At 41.0% G+C, this 20,807-nt stretch overlaps 1 protein-coding gene across 9 annotated transcripts in view; it reads right to left on the bottom strand.

The window, feature by feature from the left end:
* The window catches only part of LOC308195530 (uncharacterized protein), a 103,862-nt gene that overhangs the window by 15,248 nt on the left and 67,807 nt on the right, over positions 1–20,807 (bottom strand). For 7 of the 9 annotated variants that reach the window (XM_080593122.1, XM_080593124.1, XM_080593126.1 and 4 more), the window contains one exon: positions 5,013–5,094. The exons of 1 other annotated variant lie outside the window; for it this stretch is intronic. In XM_080593122.1, the coding sequence (XP_080449248.1) occupies positions 5,013–5,045 (33 nt within the window). In that variant the 5' untranslated portion in view covers positions 5,046–5,094. Of the gene's footprint in view, positions 1–5,012; positions 5,119–20,807 lie in introns of all 9 variants that reach the window. One more of the 9 variants, XM_080593123.1, reaches the window with a different exon arrangement.

A 20,807-nucleotide genomic window follows, 5' to 3' on the forward strand; every position in this document is an offset into this window, starting at 1 on the left:
ACGGCCACTGTGAGAGAAAAACGAGAGCAGCTTGTATGACAGAGGCACCGACAGAGCATGGGAACTTTAGCCGACATGGAGATTTCCTTTATCGCCAGCTGTTATCAGTGAACTAGGAGCAATGATGAGGTGATAAAAGCCCAGGCAGCCTTTATGGAGAGCACACACTGAGGAATCAGGCAGACTGAAGAAATCAGTCTGGTAAGTTTAAACCATTTACAGAAGGCTTCCACAGAACCCAGAGGAAAATTAAATTCCCACATAACTCACCGGGCCAGCACCATGCTACTGAAAAGCTGAAACCCCCCAAATCTTTTCAGTTAAAACCCCAGAGCTTTCAGCTTTTAAGCCCTTTAAAACAAAATACCTGAGAGGAACAAGGCAATTGTTAACAACAGCTCAAGCAGTTAGCAATCGAAAAACCATCTCGCCGTGCTTCAGACCGGCTCTGAGAAAGGGCTGAGACCACTTCTGAAACTAGGCACATTTGCTTTTTCCAATACACTGCTGAACACAATTATTTCCCTGGTACTTTCCACTTGTATATAGGGGAAATGAGAAGAGATTCATTAACCATTATGAATATATTAGTGTAAGCAGTTTTCATTTTAGCATAATACTGTACACTGAAATAAGATGATTTATCTACAGGGAGAAATTTGCTGGATTTGGAAATAAAGGTGTCTAGGAAACCTGTAAATGCAACTCATTAGGATTTATTTCTATTAGTAGTTAACCTTTCTGCTTTACTTATACTTGTCTTTTCCATAGAGCTTCTGCTATTGCAACCTCCTACTGCCTGGGTGTGCAATCCCCTCCGATTCTGTGCTAGCACAGCTGCAGCCTTACCATTACTGGGCACAAAAGGGAGCATCAAGTCCAAACCAGCTGAAGCCTTGTGTATGTGTAAGCCTTGTGTATTGTGTAAGTGCTGGTTATGTGAAACGTGAAGAACAGACTGACATTCATCAGGCTGTTGGGTAAAATTCTTACCCTCCCGTTGCCATTTCTTATTTTCTTTGCACAGCGAGTTCTGCTTATAAGACTATGCAGCAGTAAGTTCTGAACAAATGACAAAAAATGACAGTTTCTGCCCAGAATAACTTATACACTAAATCATCAGATCTAAAAGAACTAAAGGAACTCCTGTTTAGATAGACTTCAGAAACTTTTACGTCTTTTACTCAAACCAAAGAAATTAAGACTTCTGTCAATTTTTCCAATGGGAACTTTCAGCTTGTTTTTCACAGTTTTTTTTCTTTTTTTTTTTCTTTTTTTTTTCTTTTTTTTCCCATTTTAGGAAACTACTACTTTCTTTAGCTTGTTTAATGGTTTAGTCTAAAATATTCTATTTCCTTAAACAATTCTTTCTTGTCTCTGACCAATGTTTTGAATTACCATACTGCGGCTTCGTGCTCATGTGACCAGGAAATAAAGCTGTAGGCTGTGGTTGCATAATTCATTATAGACTCACAAGCTCACTTTACCAGCAGCACTTTTCTACAACAGTCTAGTCTCATTTTTTTGTTTGCAGTTACCATCATACCTCCATATATTTCTCCAACTCTAGGTAGCTTCTAATGGATTCACAGTTCCAGTGCTCCTGGGATAGGAAGCAGGGATAAACTGAAGGAATACAGTCTAAACTATTTGACATTTTCGTCATATCAGGAAAAAAAAAAAGACACAACAAAATCCTGTGTCAAAAGTATCAGCTAGGAAGGACAGAGCTTCAGTAGGCATCCAGCACAAAAATCAATGAAAAATGCCAGGTTGAGATAATATCATTCTTCTCATAGCAGTGAGAAATGCTCATGTTCAGTTTTCCCAGCATGTCTGACCCAGTTGTGGCAGCTTTGCCAGTCAGGGATTGCAAAGCATTTTTGCTTTTAAGGGGCTTGAACTCAGTTTGCCCTGAAATTTGGTATGCATTGTTTGGTGTGCTCCGGGTAGGGCTAGTCTCCCAAATTTCAGACATTTGGCTAAAAGAGTCTTCAAAGATACATATCCCCAAACTCTTATTTTTTCTTAAGCTTGGCAAATTATAGCTATTTGGGTATGTGCATACTCTGATCTGTTCAGACCCCAGACAGCAACCCCATCTCCTGCAGAGCACTCACTCTCCGGGCAGGGTAGCACTGCTGAGACTCATATTCACAAAAGGGCTTTGTAGCTGCGAGTCTCAGAGCTCAAAACTAGCTTGAAACGGTATAGCTGGGCCAGAGGAGTCAAAAAACTTTCCAGTTCATCCATTCACCTCTGAATACGTGTCATTTTTATACAGCATACCGCTGCTTAAAATTGAGTGTAGGCAAACACCTTTACACAGACAGTTCTCGTCTGGGTGCAATTTTTTTTTTTTTGCTCTGATGTCTGAAGACGTACAATAAAATATGTCTTTTCATCAACAAGATAGCCCTGCTATTGCTACTTTGTTCTTGCTGCCTTACTCTGCAGGAAACATTTGGTCTATTTGCATCTGTTTATGGAAGGAGAACAAGCATTTCAAGGGAAACAGAAAAAAGGACAGCAAACTGGGAAAATGCCTTCTCTGTCAGCACTACCATATTAATAGCGCTTGCCGTTTCACTCAGTAATAAATAACAAGCCATTCCTTCCTTAAAAAAAGAAGCAAGAACACACCCTCAGCCAAAAACATCCCAAGCAGAAAGGCCAAGTTTCCATAAGTGCAAGACTACATTAATTATGTGTCTAAACAGTCCATGGCGTTTGCAGAAAGCAACCCATCTCTTTCTGAGCTGTTACTTTTAAAATGTATTTTCAGCCCTCTACAAAGTGGTCGCAGTCCCTCAGCAAGCAGATTTGCTTTTAGCACTGTGCAGAGCTGCAGGGCTGGGAGGGAAGAGGAGGGAAGGGACAGCCCCCACGCCCTGCCTGGGCACCCCAGGCACTTGGCTCAATTTCAGTTTCCTCTCAAATCAAACAATTCTGACTCGAATCTCTGGTTGCACTAATTCATAGAATAAGCTCAATTAGCTCCTGCTAATTCATCGCTGCAAAATATCAGCATTTGAGCCTCCCGTGGCTCAAGTTTCTTTCTGCATCCATATATAGTTGCAGAGCCTCTGCCGAGCAGACTTGCTGATCTATCACAGCTCTTTCCTTTGGAAAGTCTGACATGGAAAGCAGCTCTGTAAAAAGTTAAAAAGGCAGTGTTGAATGTACTCACAGCAATATTTATTTTCATGTTTGTGTTTATCCTCTGTTGCTAATGGTAAAGATTCAGGAGTCTGTAAACGATCTCTTTCTTTGCTGATCAGGCCCATCCTTCAGCAAGTCAGTAACATGAAGATTTAACTCCAACAAAGTGCTCTAAGTTAAGCATAAACTTCTTTATATTATGAAATGAAGAGCAACTATGGTGCAATTATTTTTGTCTTTTTTTTTTTTTGTGTGTGTGTATATAGCAATTCCTTTTGCAAAAGAGGAGAAAAATTCTATTTAATTATGGGATTTTCTACAAAAGTACATTAAAAATGGTAACGTGTGAGTAATACATACTTGTGCAAACACATCTGAGGTGTGATTAAGTTTATAACCTTTTTCCTGCTCTTTTCCAGACACAGAATGAGATTTGCTATTGTTTGCCTCAGTCAGAAGGTACCGATTCTCTTTACATATTGGAGCAGTTAACCAGTATAAACAGTGTATTCTGAATCAAATTAACTTTAATCACAGGGTCTAAACTAAATTGCATTCATTGTATTTCTAACATGCCATGGCTAAGCTTTTTATTTTATGAAAAACCAGACAGAAAGAAAACATTATCTCAAAGATGTCAATGGCTTTTAATGTAGATGAGTGATTTAGTGGCAGCCCTTCAGGTGGTGAAAGCTTTGCCAACGGCGCACTAGCTTTAGGCAGATCTGCTCCAAGACCAGTTTCCACATCATGAAAAGGCCCATGAAAAGGATTTTGCAAAATGATAATACTGATCGCTATATACTACTCATAACTGAAGTTGCAGTGACATGTATCATTTTCATCTTCGCATTGGCTGCTGTAGCAAACTAATAGCAGAGAAGAGATAAAACAGATGCCATGTGATGAAATCAAGGCATCTTGCTTGATGCTAAGAAGAGCATACAGCCTAGTTCCTGGCCTTTACGCATGTTCTTAGCTTAAATGTACATCTCCCTATACACCTTTGCTTACAAAAGCACTTATCTCTACAAGTTAACAGAAGGCAAGTTAAAAAGAATTGGAAAATTACGGCATTATCTCTTCTCTTCCTCTAAGCTCACTTAAGCAGCGCTGGGACTGGAGGCCACGCAGCTCTGCAAAGCCCAGGGGGAGAGATGGCCTGGGGGCCAAAATCTGTTATCACTCTGAGCCATCACAGACACTTTTTTTCTTTTTCTTTTCGTAGTCCTAGATTAGATTATAGTGAAATATTTCCCCAGATAACAGTCATGTGCATAAGTTTTCCCTCCTACCTTTCTTCCTTATTTAAGAATGAAAATCTTGCATTCCCACAATTCTGAGCTGTGCACTGTCACCAACGTGTACCAGTTTTGGTGATGAAAGACTACGCTTTTTCCCCGACTACCAAAACGTACTGCATAGGACAATCGGTTGTTTATCTTCCTTGATACTTACACTATCATAATTTACTGAGTGGATGTCTCCCTCACTCGACCTTGCAGGGGTTTGCAGGTGAGAAAGAACTTCGCCTGTTCTGCCTGATCACGGCAAGTGGTAGAGGCAACATGAGTTAGGAATCCCTCAATTTTCCCTAACCTGATGTATTCCTGGCTCTGCCATTGATTTACTCTATACCTGCATGCAGGCCACTTCATTTTGTGTATTTTATATTTTGGGAGCTTGTGGGTGCTCCTTAGCACCTTTTTGAACAAATCACTGTAGGAACACAGTTTATCTCATGCTTTTGAACTCATGACCTGACGTTAAAATTTAGGTTATTGGCAGCAAGGTATTAGAAAACCACATGGGATTATATATATCTTGATCAGATATTACAAAGGTCTCACCTTATGGGGTCCAGTTCCTGGCACAGAGACCATCTCTAGTGGTATCTGAGCTTATGGACACAGTTGAGTCTCCTGGATGTAACTGCAATTCGAATAGAGAGTAACACTTAAAACAACATTGTGGTGACTAGCCATAGGGAATTCAGACACAAACGTGAACACAGGAAAAGAATCAAACAAAAGTATCCAGTAAAAGACTGTTTAGCTATGCTTTGTTGGAGTGTCTCAGTTTCAGGAAGTTTTCACTGACACCAAGGTAGGGGTTCCTGGATCCCAGAAGAGCTGTTCCCCTGAGCTAGGAGGATGCATTCCCAATTGAGATGCAGACACTACAAACAACTCTTACTCACTAGCAACAACACAGACAAGAATGAGTACTCCAGTGAGCAGCTGGAAGATCTGCCTTGTTAAAAACAGAATTGGACTCGGTTTGATTTAACTCAAGCTAAACACGAGGAAAACTTTTCCACGGGCTTGAAACCTGGCTTCTCAGGTTGCTCCAGAAGGGACTTTCTCATCTCTGAGGCTGGCCCTTTGCTGCTAGAGGGGCCGAGATGTGTAATCTTTTCCTTAACCTGACTGTACACCTTCTTTTGCAAGATACAGCTAAGAAAGACAGACACCTCAAAATATATTATGAACTATTTTACAGGAGATCAGAATTTATTAAATCACCTCTCACATAAGAAAGTATCTAGCTCTATGAAGAGAGCACTCTTCAAAGGCAGACTGTTTTTTGGTCAGTTCCCAGAGCTCTGCTTAAAGCATATCCATGTTCTGGCTCTGCTCCCAGTGCCCAGACCTCTCCCTGGGTACCCAAGGACTGGACACCAATTAAGTTTCCATTTCTAAGGCCAAAATGGCACTCAAGCGTTGCCTAACATTTATGCTGGTCTTCTACACAGGACAAACTTCCTCCTAAGAATCCAATACTCATACAAATAAATTGTTTCTTGAATATCATATTATACTAAATACTATCAAGTATGTTTACATTTCTAAGATAAGACTGCTATACTGTATTTCATCCTTTGATTACAGCTTTTCTAATAGCCATCTAGAATATGAAAAAGAAATAAGAGAAACTATAATATGGAGATCTTGTGGTTTACAAACACATCTTTTGGTGCCGGCAATGACTATTCCACGATCCCAAATCTGTGCAAGTACTGGCTGCCAGTTACCATCAAAGCAATGCACATTATCAGAAAACACTAGCTTGCATGTACATCTTTGAACTTACACAAAAAAAAGTTTTTGTCTAACACTAACTTGCCAGGCAACAAGATCACAACCAAAATTTAAGTAAAGAATTGTAATTAAAATGATTTTTAAGGACAGCTCACCCCTTAGAATTAACTCACATATTATTGCATTCTTTAAAGGTGGAGATAACATTTCAGATTTGAGGTAGGTCATTTTCAGACCCATTTAGTTAGACTGGCATATGCCTTTAATACTCTAAAGTACATTAACTATTTTCTGATAAAAACTAAAGTTCCTTTTTTTTTTTTTTTGATTTATTGATTATTCTATACAATTATTTTCTATAAAGATAGAAGATATATGAAGCACTGATACGCTTCATCCACTCCCTCTGTCCTAAGATGATGCAGATCAGTTTTGGCAAAGTTCTTTGCTGTGACCCTCTCATTTTGGCAGGAGGTAGCACGACTAGCTTATTTAAAGTGTGAAGAAAGACTTATGTCAAACCCCCTTCCTTTTACCACGCATTTTGGTTTGCAATGAAAAGAAGAGGGAGAATGCACACTGCATTGTCAGTCAAGCAGTTGAAAGCAGCTCATGAATTCATATTCTTTGAATTTTAGGCTAAGTTATAAGTTTCAATGGACCTGAAAACTGAAATTCAAACGCAACTGAGATTATCAAAACACTAATTCTTCATGGTCCTTGACATATCTCTTGCATGCACTAAGCAGAGTTGGGGAAAGTTTTGAGACTCATGATGAAAGGATTAAGTATTGGAGGATCTAAACATACTTAGAAGGATGGCAGATTTCAACTACAAATAACATTTGGTTGGTGAATGATGTTCTTCATGGCTTCAGCATTATACTGTCTCAATTGTCTCAAAAAAAAAAAGTACTGCATTGATAGGATTTTTTTTTATTTGTTGTTTTAAGGAAATGCTTTTAGGGGTAAAATCTTAGTTACGTTGGAGTCATCCACAAACCTTATGTAACTCTAGACAAGTCTCTCTTTCCAGAAACATTTAAGAGTTGCTAAGGGGTGGTAGCAGATCCACTGGTACTTGTATTGTAATAAGCTAAGGATATCCAACTTGAACAAGAAGTTTTTGAAGAAGTTATTGAGTTCTTCAGGAACTGCTCTTGGAACTAATATTTTTGTTAGTGATTTTGGTACAAAAACATCAAGGATATTAACAAAATATGGTAGTGCCATAAAACTGGAAGGCATACTCAATACAGAGTGGATCAAGAAGAATTTATCACTTGCAAACTGTAACAGAAATAAGATGAAATTTGGCAAAAACAAGTACTCTGGAACCGAGAACAAGAATTTCTGCCTTGAGCTTGGAACTCGGCAAAATAAATGGCAGAAGGAGAGAAAATACTTTGAGTATTACTCGATCACAGGATAACTAAACCACTCTAATGCAGCTGTGGAAGAACCAGTGTGGAGCCTAGTGTATTTCGACCAAGGTATTTTGGACAGAAACAAAGAAGTATTAGTGTGATTGTTAAAGTATTAGTTGGAGTTTATCTTGAAGTGAGTTAACAGTAATTTCTTACTAAAGCAAGATTATTTCAAAGTGCACAAGAACAGAGAAGTCTGTTTTATGGGGGACTGGAAGACACTCGATGCATTAAGCTTAGTAAAATAAAGCCTGAGAAGCAATATAGCTGCTTTCCATAAATACACTATGAGCTAAACATTAGGAACATATGAGAACCATTTAAGCTAAATGACTATATATACACACATACATGTAGCAAATAGACATAAACTGGATGGAAATGAGCCATCAAAGAAGAAAAGTTCTTGAACACTCTCCCAGTAAAACACCACAGGCCAAGGACTGAAACAGCTCAGAAACGAAGGTTGAGCAGTTTATGAAAAGAATTATATGCCACTGTTATCCCCCATGATATGGAGCTGGTTTCTATAAACCAGAGGGCTGACGGGGAGTGTGGTCCAGGTTCCCGCTGAGCTCATCCAACCCATTTTGATGAGCAGAGGAAAAGCCCAGGAACTGACCAGCACAGCATGACTGTGGCTAGCACATCGTGAGTGCTCATCACCACGACCCGTGGGGAAGCCAGGGTGGCATTGGGGAGGAATGCCGAAGGTTAATCCCATCAAGTATTGTCTCTAGGGGAACTAGTGCCACACAGACTGGTGCCTGCACGGTAGGCAGGAGGTGCCTGGAAGGGGAGTTGCAGTTGGCCAGAATACCAACTGGAAAATGACGTCTGTTAGTTCTTATTTTCCAACTGCTTAACTTGACAACCTGGACTTCATCTTGAAAGTACATGAACCTGAAAAATCAGATCCTTCTTGCCTCACACGGGACACCTCTGGATATTTTGTAAGTTAGGTTCTCCCTACCTCAGCTGATTTAGAATCTAAATGTAAACATTCAGTATCTTCTGTGAAATACTCTCTCACAAATGTTTCATTTCCAGTTGAACAAACGTTTAATTTAAGGATGTATTAGCAACCAAAACATTTAAGCTTCATAACATTTAAAGACTTTTCCCAGGAACAAAGTCCCTGTGCACTCGAGTGTGTTGTTTCCCAGGCTGGCTTTACAGGAAACCAAACTGAGCCTCAAAATACATTATTACAGCTAAAATATCAAGATCTATACCACAAACTTGCAATATCTGATTTAACTGATGGCAGAAGTGGCCTTATTTGTGTGGTCAGTATAGTGAGATGAGTCACATTTTCAGAAAGAACTTTTGATTATTATTAATTAAAAAGCAGAAAAGTACTGGAGTAAGTAAGAGGAAGTACTCTGTCTCTGCTGCATTCTGACAGACTATGCCATCCCTTGTATATACCCCCCCCATACTCTTTTGCTCTTCTGCCTTTTTGTCCTATGGTCATTTGCCACCCAAGACAGGCATCAAGTGTACTTAGGTTCCACAAGTTTGGTCAAAATTTGGTATAGCCATCATGACTGCTGGTAAAATCTCTCAATTAAAAATGTAGCTTTAGTCTAGACATGCAAACAGTTTCATACTCATATTTGCGGAGTCCAGATCAGCTGGAAACTGGCAAACACCATACTTTAGGATGAAAGACATTATTTTTCAGGTAGCACGGAGTTTTTTGAAAGTGTAATGCATACCTGAGAGAGATTTTCTGTTTGCAGTGAAACAGAAGTGGAGCTCAGGGCTGGACACAGTCTGCACCAACTTGCATTTGGAAGTCTCGCACCAACCGCATTTGGAAGACGCGGTAATGGTACTCTCAGCCTGAACTGATTGGCAACCTCAAGAGAGCTGCCAAATCAGGTAAATACAGACACCCCTCCCCAGCCCATCAACAGGCCGTGCACTGCAGCAGGAGCAGTCAGGCATTGACTAGAACAAAGACATGGGCCTGGCCAGCAAAAGCTCATTAGTTCTCCCAGACTATTAATTTCAAAACTCAGGCTTAGAAGCTATTGCAGCTAAGCAGGTGGCTGTACCCACTGAAGAGTGCCCTGGCAGATGCTGGCTCCCTCCAGAGCAGGAGCAGCTGGCTGAAATGTGCTTGCTGGAGAGGAAGAAAGCCACCAGAGAAGCTCTGAGAAAAAGGGCTACAGCAGTGACTAACATCAGCATAGCCTGCAAGAGCTGAGACCACACAGGAAGGTTTAGATTTAATGCTTGAAGCCTTTGATACGCATACTGTGTTGGGCATGCTGGACTGGAGAATTTGCATCCCGAGGGCAGGGGGAGATGGCAGAAGGAAGCAAAGAGATGGTACCTGGAAAAATTGTTGCAGTCTTCCTAAATAGCTGCCTCACAACAGAACTACTGCCAGCACAGTTCCCATATATAGCGCTCTGACGCTGGCAGCTGACCAAGCCATTTCAGCCTTGCTGTCCATATGTGGCTCCTAGACAATGTCCAAATGCAAGCCAGTTTTCAGCTGTCCAGGTAAGTATCTTCCTCAGCAGACAGAGCACAGACAAACAGGACTTTCAAGAAGATTTGGCAGTTCTCGCTCTCTTCTCCCCATAGTCTGCTGCGATGCTTGAACAGCTCAGTTACTTGGCGGTTTCTCTGGACCCTTTGCAGTCTCCACTTGGGACTGAGCACGTGAGTCTAAAAAAGGCGATCAGGACCCGACTATCTGAACTGGGCATGGGCATTGCATAACCTCACAAACTCCCTATCCACAACTATCAAAAGGGGCAGAGCCAAGAAGATTCAACTCCAAAGCTCTGAGAAACCTGTAGGTAATATATTATGGATTTATATTATATATAAATCACTATCAACCCTCCAATTTTTCCTGCTTCTCACAAATGACCATAGGTCCATACACAGTTCCCTATATTTCTCAGGAGTTCCCACCTCCCACCTGGGATTTTGCTTTCCCAGCAGAAAAGCCTATGTCCTTGACTAAAATTGTTAGAGAAATCAATTATCTGATTTGGCCTTGTGTGATAATAATTAGGAATTTGGATTCTTGTTTGATTAAGTTTATTTGAAGTTACAAAAAATAAATAAATGAATAAATAGAGAACCATAGCAATTTGCACTTGTTTGCAGGCTACTTTTTATAATAAAATGTAGACTTTTTCTGTCTGGTTATCTTAATTTGTTGGTTGTCTAAAAAGTTGTACATACTATAACTAAAATTATATGTAAGCTTTACCAATAGAGCAAATTGATAAAATCCTGTGGTTGTTCCCTCTTTGAAAATCTAGTAAACATAATTGGTTACAAAATCCTATATATGTACTTGTGCAGATGTGGCTTTAGGCAATTTCTAGGTTGCGTGATTTTAGATGAAGTAAGTTAATCTGTGATGTCTAGACTTTCTTTCCCACATGACTCCAGTATGGAAGGTTTTGACCAGCACTGTCCTAACCTGAATAATTTATACATCTGTAGTGTATTTGCACTGTACACAGGCCAAGTTCCTAGAGTAATCTTTGCCAAGGAGCTTTTCCAGGTCTTGTTTGATCAGTCAAGCCACGATTCTAACACCGAATCCCTTATTACCAAACAACAGGAACCAAGTGCAAATTTTCTACATAATGTGTTGTCCACTTTGTTTAAAGTATAATACAAAACAATCTGATCTTTTTGTTCTTGCTTCTGTAAAGGATTTTTTTTTCCTCTAAACTTGTCAAGATATTTGTTGGTGATAGAAGAAAAAATCTGTTTGATTGCTCAGTAGCTTTTTATTACATTTAGATTTCTTGCAGAGATTCTTGACCTGATATAATACATACATTATATTATAATAATATAATATTCTAAATATATGGAATATAAGATATATGTTTGGTTCAGGTATTTCTGCCTAGGGACAGTCTTAAGAGTTCTACTAAAAATAACCAACCTTAAAAGATATTTACAAAAACTACAAAGAGAAAATACTGACAATAAGGCAAGTCTAATCTCTAACATCATTTCTCTTGTAGGTTCAGACCTCATTTGGACATACAAATAACACTATGAAAATATTTTTATTCACTATTAAAATGATTGGCTTTGTGGAAAGGAACAGAGTGCCTGCCTTGGATTTACTTTAGCCTGCAATTTTGTGTGCTTTGATTTCACCTCACTAACTTCAGTCTACTGGTCCCACTTAAACAGTGCAGGGACAATATTACATATACAAAATACTTGAAGTGTTTTATCAGAAATATGACTGAAAAAGACATCAAAATGATTTTACTTCTAGGGCTCCGTATTAACCATTTTTGTAGCAGCTCATTAGGATGGGCATCTTGTGCTTAACTGGCTGAGCTGCAATCTTGAAACGAGGATGTAAGTACCATTAAGGCCTGTATTTATATCCTCCTGTAGCTCACGAAGCAGTAAGACTCTTTCGGAAAACAATGGTTCACACTGAAGTTCATTACTATGGGTTGAAACACTTGCTGTTATTAGAGTAACCTGAATGCCCAACCTTTTACTTGTGGCTGTGTGTTTCACCAGCAAGAAAAGGAGAAAGGCAACTAACCCTCGAGATACTGACAGTTTCCAGCACAGTGAATGCTCTCTAAGGAATTATGCAACGAAAAAGAGAGATGAAGTATATCTGAAGAAATGATGTATCTCCTTTCTGAATCCTTCCCCTATCTCCAGGGCCCAGCACTGCATTCTGGTCCTAACGTGTCTGGCTGCATCTTATCTACCTTTTCTGCCAAATCTCTGAAGTTCCTCTGGGGTTTCTGTAACAACTCAAGATGATGAGATAGAGCAGATGTCTTCTTCCCTGTGAGATTTCTGGTGTCTTTTTGGAGACTCAGGAGGTCTGGGACCTTCTAGCCCATTTTGGCTAACCCTGCAGCTCTTGCACTGGGAATGGTGCTGGCAGGGATGTCTTGGGAGCACTACAACCCTCAACCCATGCCGCTCCTGAGCGCAACATTTTTATTTGTCCTGTTCCTGAGCTGAAACCAGGGCACTTTGCACCATCACTGTTAGAGAAAGAGTGGATTTGACTGGCGGTCTCAAGTGCTGCATGCCCAAGGCTTGGCATAACACATTTCACTCATCATGTAATCCCACAACAAAGCCTGTGACCTGACAAAGAACTATCCTGCCACCCTTCCAGCCCCCAAAGAAACCCTCCTGCAGCAAGTAAGGCTTGGTTATGCTTACAAATAAATGTTTCCTACTTCATGATCCTCCTGACACCAATGTTGGCAGCACCAAGTGCTTCTGGAACAGCCTTTTCCAGGAAAATGGGATCATTTTCGTTAGCAGTCCTCCATGGGCTCATTTGGGTTTGAGAGTGACATGTGGAAAATCCATGAAATCATACCTGTCATTATGAAAGCTTCAGAGCTGTTGCTGTGCTTTAAACAACCTGTTTCTCATGGATAGTTTTTACTAACTGATTGTGCTGCTGGCAGGGTTTTCCAGTCTTACAAAACCGATGTACCAATCATCTCCTCAAATCTGCTTGCCTTCAGGATGTACATCGTGCTCTTGGGACTCAGAAAGAGCCACCTGCATCCTGCTGTCTGGGAACACTACATGCATACACACATACACGCACACGTTTATAAATACAGATATAAAACACAATCTTGTTGTTGTCCCTAACCAGAAGATACTTTAAGGGCTCCCACTTATTTTTCTTTGAAACAAATACTGATGTAATTAAGTAATTTGTGTTTATAATTACAAACATCTTGCTTTACAGCACTGTTACAAGCTACATTTTTCATGATATAGCACATGGAGAATGAGCCATATGTCTGCAAAATGAACCACGTAGGTCATTATGTAGAAGCAGTATTTTCAATTTTAAACATAATTCACAAGACCCTTTAGGTACTTAATCATTCCTACACCCTTTCTCCGTGGATGCATAGCCTAAGATAATGTAGTTCAGATGAGTTTGCTGTGATTACATCGGTGTGAACGCGTTTCAAAATCTCAAGACAAAAGTTTATAACACAGACTCTTCCAAATGATAATAACCACGCTACCGATGTGCTGCACGCAGGAACACGAGGCTCGTTCTTCTCTGCAGCCACCCACCCTCCATCATCTTCCCTCTCCCTAGACAGATTCATGGCAATTTCCCTTTTAGGGTGAAAGCTTATCCCTCCAGTCTAGCCATAAAAACTTCCTCCACTGGGGTAGTGTGGGTAGTTGAAAACAAAAGAGACCTTTATTTTCCCTGGTTTCAGTGATAAAGGATCCCTCCGGCACAAGGTTAAGCCAGTTCCCCTGTGGCCCCCAGCACACAACTCGTCCTGCTGTCCGCACACAGCAGCCAAGGGAGATTTCTCCCCTCTACCCAGAGCTCCAGCTCAACAAAAGGGCTACACTACTAGCAAATTCCTCTTTTCCACAGTTCCTCTCAACTATTTTTAAGTCCTCCTTGAGGACTTAGCTAGGACCATTCTGGATTTATCAGCTTTTTGGCAGAAAATACAAAAATTACTCGTATAAATAGAGAGGAAGTTTACAGATAAACTTAGACTTACACAGCTTTGACTGTCACAGAAATTGGAGTTCCTTCTTTTATTGGCTTGCCTTCAAATTTGAAGACAGCTTCTATGAATAAGAAACTTTCTGTTTACTCTGGTGACTTGTAAGATACAGCCACCTGAGCGGCTGAAAGAAAATGCAAGCTAATGATTTTAAAATGATTCTGTTTTCTGTAACAATCATGGCTGATAGTTACAGTTTTCTAAAATATGCAGAGCATAAAGAATCACTTGCATATGCTGAGTATTTAAGGTTTACATTCTTCGGGACGCCAAAGAATGCCATGGAAATTACGTGCTGAGAAGCAAAGCTAACGTTCTGGGGAAGGCAGGGAGGGAGGGCAGTGGGGCTTGTAGTAACAGTAGTGAGTTACAACCTTTCGGCTCTACAGTTAAAGTTGTGAAGGGTTACTCTTTAGTTCATGAGCCTTGAAAAACTTTTTTTGGTAGCTGCAAGGAAGACTGAATTTGTTTTAACAGATCCCATTCAATTTTCCATGCTTACTGAGCTCCTGACATCAGATAGAAAAAAAGAGTTTGATCCAATATTTCTTATCTGCTGTTCTTTGTTAGCTACGGTAATATGCTAGCTAGTCTTTGTTTTATGTTCCTGAAAACAGAAAGAAAACAACAACAGAGAACGGCTTGATTTGTATTTTACAGTTATTAAACTTTGCCTCAGAATAGTCTAGAAGCAAAACATCTCCGTATTGACATTGCTACGTGGTGCCAGTTGTAGTAGTCAGATGCAGAAGCAGGTGTGAAATGTCAACATGCTTGAAGCTTTTTCTATGCAATCATAGTTTAGTATTACCTGCCAAATGTAAATTCTTACTTAAAATAACTTATCTCAGCTTGTAAGAGCTTTAGAGGAAGACCGTGACTGGCAGTGAGAGCAATGGTATTGCAAAGTTTGCTATAAAGAAATCACATGAAATAGCTTTAATTTTATTTTGTTTTGTTCCTCTCCATCAGGCTTCAATCTTCAAATATTGTTTCCTTCTGTTGCACAACTCCGCAGTATTTGCAGAAGATCAAATGCCTGGCATGATGTCTGTTGCCTTCTTTAAATATCTAATTGGAGAATGATACAGACCAATTTAATATAGTGGGTCAAATTTCACTTGGACCCAGGTCCTCAGTTCTGTACAGAACAGTCAAAATAACAGCATGTAGGTATGCCAGAGTATGGTTCCAGAACATGAGGGTTTTATCCTGAAAACACAAGTGCAGATATATGCCTTCTTTTCGAGCGCAGTTACATATTGAGTGCCTCATGCATAAAGCCCTGACAACTCACCTTGGTTCTACACCTTTTGGTATCAGGTTGAAGGGTATTTGCTTTCCATTACAGCCAAGGGTGAGTACAATTTAAAAACTGTCTCTAGTGCTCCCCTGTTTTAATTATTAGAAGAAATATGCCAGTAGAGCCCTGAATTTGTTATTAGCCTGCAAGATAATTTATTCCTCATGATGATGCAGCAACCTCGGAGGCTGGCTGCTGAGAAATCTCAATTTGCCTGCTGTAGATTTACCTGCAATTAAATCAGTTTCACTTGAAACTTGTTCTGAAGCAAGTAAATTGCACACAAACTGTGAAAACTTGCAGCTCAAGGCAAAATGGAAGCCCTGAGCACCAAACTGCTCGCTCACTTGTTCAGACTGCAGAGTGCCAGTGGCTGGTTTAGCTCACCTGCCCCAGGTCGGCGCTGCTGGCACAGGCAGCAGGGAGCTGGGCATCAGCCCAAAGTGAAGAAACGAGGTTTTATTTCTGGTCTTAGCCTGTGGTCCCTCAGCAGACAGACTGGTGCCAGAAAAGGAGCATCTGGCAATAAAGCACAAAGTACCGGTGAGTTGGCACTGAAGCGACATCAGCCCAGGGCTCCTGGACAGGGCTGTCCCCCCCACCATCGGGTCCACGGGCAGGGGGAGAACAGCTCCTACCCAAAGGCTCGCCTCCTCAGACTTGTCCCTTCTTTCTTTCTCTCGGGAAAGAGAGGGACCCAAAGCAAGAACTGTTGGCATGATGCTATTACAAGTTTTCAGTATGCAAAGAAGTAGTAGAGGTGCCCCTTGATGTAGATTACAAACGAGCACAGGTTTACAGAAGCATGCTTTACAAGCTTCCAGCAGTGCTCAGAGTTAAAATGCATGCTCTGATCCAAATCCTAGCTCATGAGGTGGAGTTCACTACCTGCTGCTTTCAGAAATGACAAGAATAATAGGAGAAGTCATACATAAATGCCAGGAATAAGAGGAGAAGCCATACCGCTCTAGCTCTCGGTTGCAAAGTGATAGCCACCCACTGGGACACTATAGCTGCAGGGCAGACCAAAGAATATTAGTGGCTTTGGGATTTAAGCCTCAGGGTTATAATAGCCTTACCACAAACTGAAATCCCAGGAGTGTCCTGGAAAGAAGAAAAGTATGATGCCTTTGGTTTTGCATTCTTTCTTCAAGCAAGATAGAGCTTTAGAAACAAATGTTATATTAATCTGTTCCACTCTGGAGCACTTTTTTTTTTTTTTTGAAAGGGAGATGGCTTGTGTTTGCTTTCCTCCTTGTTCTGCAGAATGATCCTAACAGATAATAATTGTGAAATGTGTAGTAATCCCAACACTTATATATATATATACGTATATATACACACGAACACACACATGTAAGTATAATAGATTAATGCCCCATTACAATAATATATTATTCCCAATATTAGAGTGAATATATTATGGCTTCAATAGCCTTGCAGGTTGGGCAGCCTAACGTTAGGGATAGGTGCACAGCAGCACAGAAGGTGCTGCAGGTGCTGCACATACTAGCTCTAAGACCCTGTCACAGGAGCCAGGTTGAGCTAACGCTGGGATGTTGCATGCCCCGGCTCAGGCACCAGCTACACTCACTGCATTCGATTTCCTACCACGGGGTCCTTCAACAAGGTCCCAGCCACAGCTCTTAGCTAAGCACAGGCAGAAGTGGGAGACGTCAGAAAGTCTGAGCTCAGTTTGGAGGGGCTTATCCGTCTGGCAAGCAGTCCCACTCCAGCGGTAAATTGTCTTACTCTTGGCCAGCAACCCCAGGGCCCAGATGCCAAAGCGTAGAGGCTATTTCCCCAGCAGCAGCTAAGCTGATGACTGCACACAGACCTTATGTTGCCAACTCTTGTTTCATATCTGTCAGGAAGAGCTCCCACAGCTGCCTTGTCCTCCCAGATGCTAGATGCTTTCGATTGACACCCTGTAGTATTTCAGGAGAATTTATTGCACTTTCCTGACATAGAGTTGCTACTCTTTGTCACTTGAAAGTGAAACAAATGCTTATTGACCTGTTCTCTCTTTTTCTCTTATCTTTAAATTTCAAGACCGACTCATGCTGTCCAATCAGGAACTCTCGAGTGCACCTTCCAACCTCTCCTTGCACAAGCAGCGCTCCTAACCACATCACCCAGCCTCTAAGACTGGTGTGGGACAATTACTGACTTAACTGCCAGTGCCTCAGGAGCATACAGAACATCATCGTGGCATGCATAGGAAGGAGCCTAGTCTGCCATTTCACTCCCCTGCTTACCTACAAACCTCACTTTTTTTTAGGGTTGCAAGACAGAATTCAAAGGGCTGACGCAAACAGCAAACCATTGTTTCCCCTCAACGCTGCAATTATGTGTTATCTGAAACACACTGAACAAGAAATGACATGAAATTTAATATCACTATAGGGCAGCCATGCATTATTCATTGAAGGGTAAAGGTCCTAACAACATAAGCATGTGCACTGCTATCATCTTTCCTAGAAAACCATCCCCCCAAAGCCAGCAGGAAAACTTCATAGGGTAAAATTTCACATGCTATTTGCAGTTTCAGGTCCTAATTAATTGTACAGATTTCTAAGTTCATTAAAAACAGAGCATGGGGACTCAAAATGACTTTCATAGACCACAAAGCATGGCCATGATCTGCTCAGCTGGATCAACCCCAGCTCTGCTGCCGTGAGAGCGCCCTGGCTAGAGCAGCACAGCACAACCATCCCCGAGCGGGCTGCTCTTGGCTCACTGCAGGATGGGGCACGCAGCTGCTGGCAGAGTTGGCATTGTGTAGCCAACATCCAACAGCAGAGTTTCTATGGGGCAAATCAAATCTTTCATCTAATATCGGCATCTTCCCAACACCCCCTGCAAAAATTGCCACGAACACTTGTGTTAAATGCCTGCCACATCATACCTCTGCTTTCTGTCTTGTTTAGATGAGCTTGCTATAGATGAATGCATACTAAATAGTGAAGATGGTGATAGTAATTCTTTTTAGTTGTCTCATATCCACTTCAAGGCCCACAGCATGATGATGATAATCATAAAAAATCCAAACCCTTGTAAGTATTGATACTGACTTTCTACAAAAGCATTCTCTGTCTCAGTCTCAGCTACTGATGGCTGTTGTGACTTCGTGCGTTGTTTCTCCCGGGTGATGCCTCGAATCACCTCTCCCATGGCAGTAAACAGATTAATTGAAGATACTGAGCTGTGAACATTTCACAGAGAAAACACCCTGGTACCATACAAGATTGTTTCAACATCAGATTATGATTTGCAAGTAATTCAGAAACTATGTCACCATCACTAAACCAGTTCATCAGCTCTAATCAAGTTAAACTCATATGCATAAGCATGTACTGGTGACTGATGTAATTTCTGGAACAGATTCAGAAAGCAGTCACCAACGTCTCAGGCTTTTACAAAGTCTGCTTGACTTTGCTTCCAGACTTCAGAGCAACACGCCAATCAAACAGTGCTTGTTTCAGCTACATTCAGTTATTGCACCGCCCCGTATCAGTACAATTGTACCTCTACAGATCAGAGGTAGTATTCCCAGCATGATACAAGTTTCCAGGGAAATGTGCATTCAAGGATTTCAGAGACTTTCACAGCAATAAGACAAGCCTGTTAGGGTTCTCAGCTTTACACATTGTTTGTTAACCTGTCCATCTATGATAACTATTGAAGTGGTCACTCAGACCCAAACGACATGAACATTGGCCAACAGCCGTCAACGATGCTCCCCAGCCCAGAAGATCTCGCTCCCAGCAGATCTGATCTAAAAAGGATGGGAGGGAGGCAGGAGCTCAGTCACTCTTCTGCAGGCAAGAAGCTAAGGATAAAAGTGACTCAACTGAAAGCTCCAAGCATACCCTGGGTCTTCTCTGCCTTTCACTTGGGCTTCAAGATTATGTCTTCTGCGGTGACAGAATGAACTCTGACAGCTTAAATAAGGATAACCCTGAATCGCTTTTGTAATTAAAAACATTAGAGAGTGCAGCCTTTTAAATATTTATTAATTTAGAGTTATTTTGTGTTTAAGGAAAATATTGGCCCAACTCCAGCAGGATGGAGCATGCAGATGAGTTGTTGCCATTACATCTTGTCTGGGCAGACGAGATGCTTTGGGAAAACACCTGTGATGCAAGTACACATCATGCTGAAGACCTTTGCCAAAGTAAATCTCTAATCCATGCGAATGCTGCACTGCTCAGTCCTTTCTTCTTTCCCCTCTTTTACTAACAAACCCCTTCTCCGCTAATTATAGAATAAAAAGTAAAGATGTACTTAAAGTAAATGAAGCCCCACAGGCAGGACTTGCTCACTCAGGAAAAACAAAACAAAACAAAACAAAAAAATGGAATAAACATCCTCATATTCTTTTGACATTCAGCACAAATGAAAACAGCTCGGGAACAGGCTTGTGGCCAAGTGCCAGGACTGCAATTCTTTGCAACTGGAAACACTCGCTTTTGAGTTTCTGAACTTGAGGTCTCATTATTGCTGTACAGTGGCAACTCCTTGGGCAACTGCTGGGCTTTACAGAGCACATTCCGCTGGCTTGTCTGAGGCTTCTGTTGGACAGAAAACACTTAAAAGCAAAGGCTTCAAAAGAAGACAAAGGGGGAATCCTTACCCTCCCACGAAAGAAGTTGAGCACTCTAAATTGAAAATAACAAGACTAGAGCATGTTCTGTGTCCAGAGACTGCAGTACCGTTCTGCACAAGCCACAGTACGAGACATACGATGCCTAATCCTGCTCTGGCCCTTTGACACTGATCTGCTGTAAAAGAGCAGCTGAAGCTCTTCTGGGCCCTGGTTTAAAGCCATTTGTATTTTGCTTACTGTGATTGCCAAGTTGAGAAACCTGCCAGAGGTCTTCAGGGTTAGCAACCATTTTTACTAAGCTGACAGGAAAATGATGAGTTCAAGTTTGTCTGTTAATAAAGGGGAAGTTTGCAGAGGCAAGAGGCATCCTGTATATACAGCAGGGAGCTAGATACAATTGGCTGCAATTTTTAATAGACTGAAGTAAAGGGGGAAAAAGGGATGATCAGGAAGGCTAACACAGTCCCCGTAAACGTGTTATGATAGATGTTAAGAAGAAATGTTTGTGAGACATGAATGAAGAAGTGGAGAGTAGCTGAGCTTTTTAATCATTCTGGAAAACATCTGTTTGCTCTTTGTTACCTCTCTTTCATCTAAATGGCTTGTGGGAGCAGAATGATGCAGGCACGCTCTGGGGACATTTCTCCCATCATAATCAATACTTTTGTTTTGTTTTGTTTCCTGTTAGACCTATGATGTACTAAGCATTTCCAC

The sequence above is a fragment of the Anser brachyrhynchus genome (assembly GCF_964034855.1).
Source record: "Anser brachyrhynchus genome assembly, chromosome: 5".
Lineage (NCBI taxonomy): Eukaryota > Metazoa > Chordata > Aves > Anseriformes > Anatidae > Anser > Anser brachyrhynchus.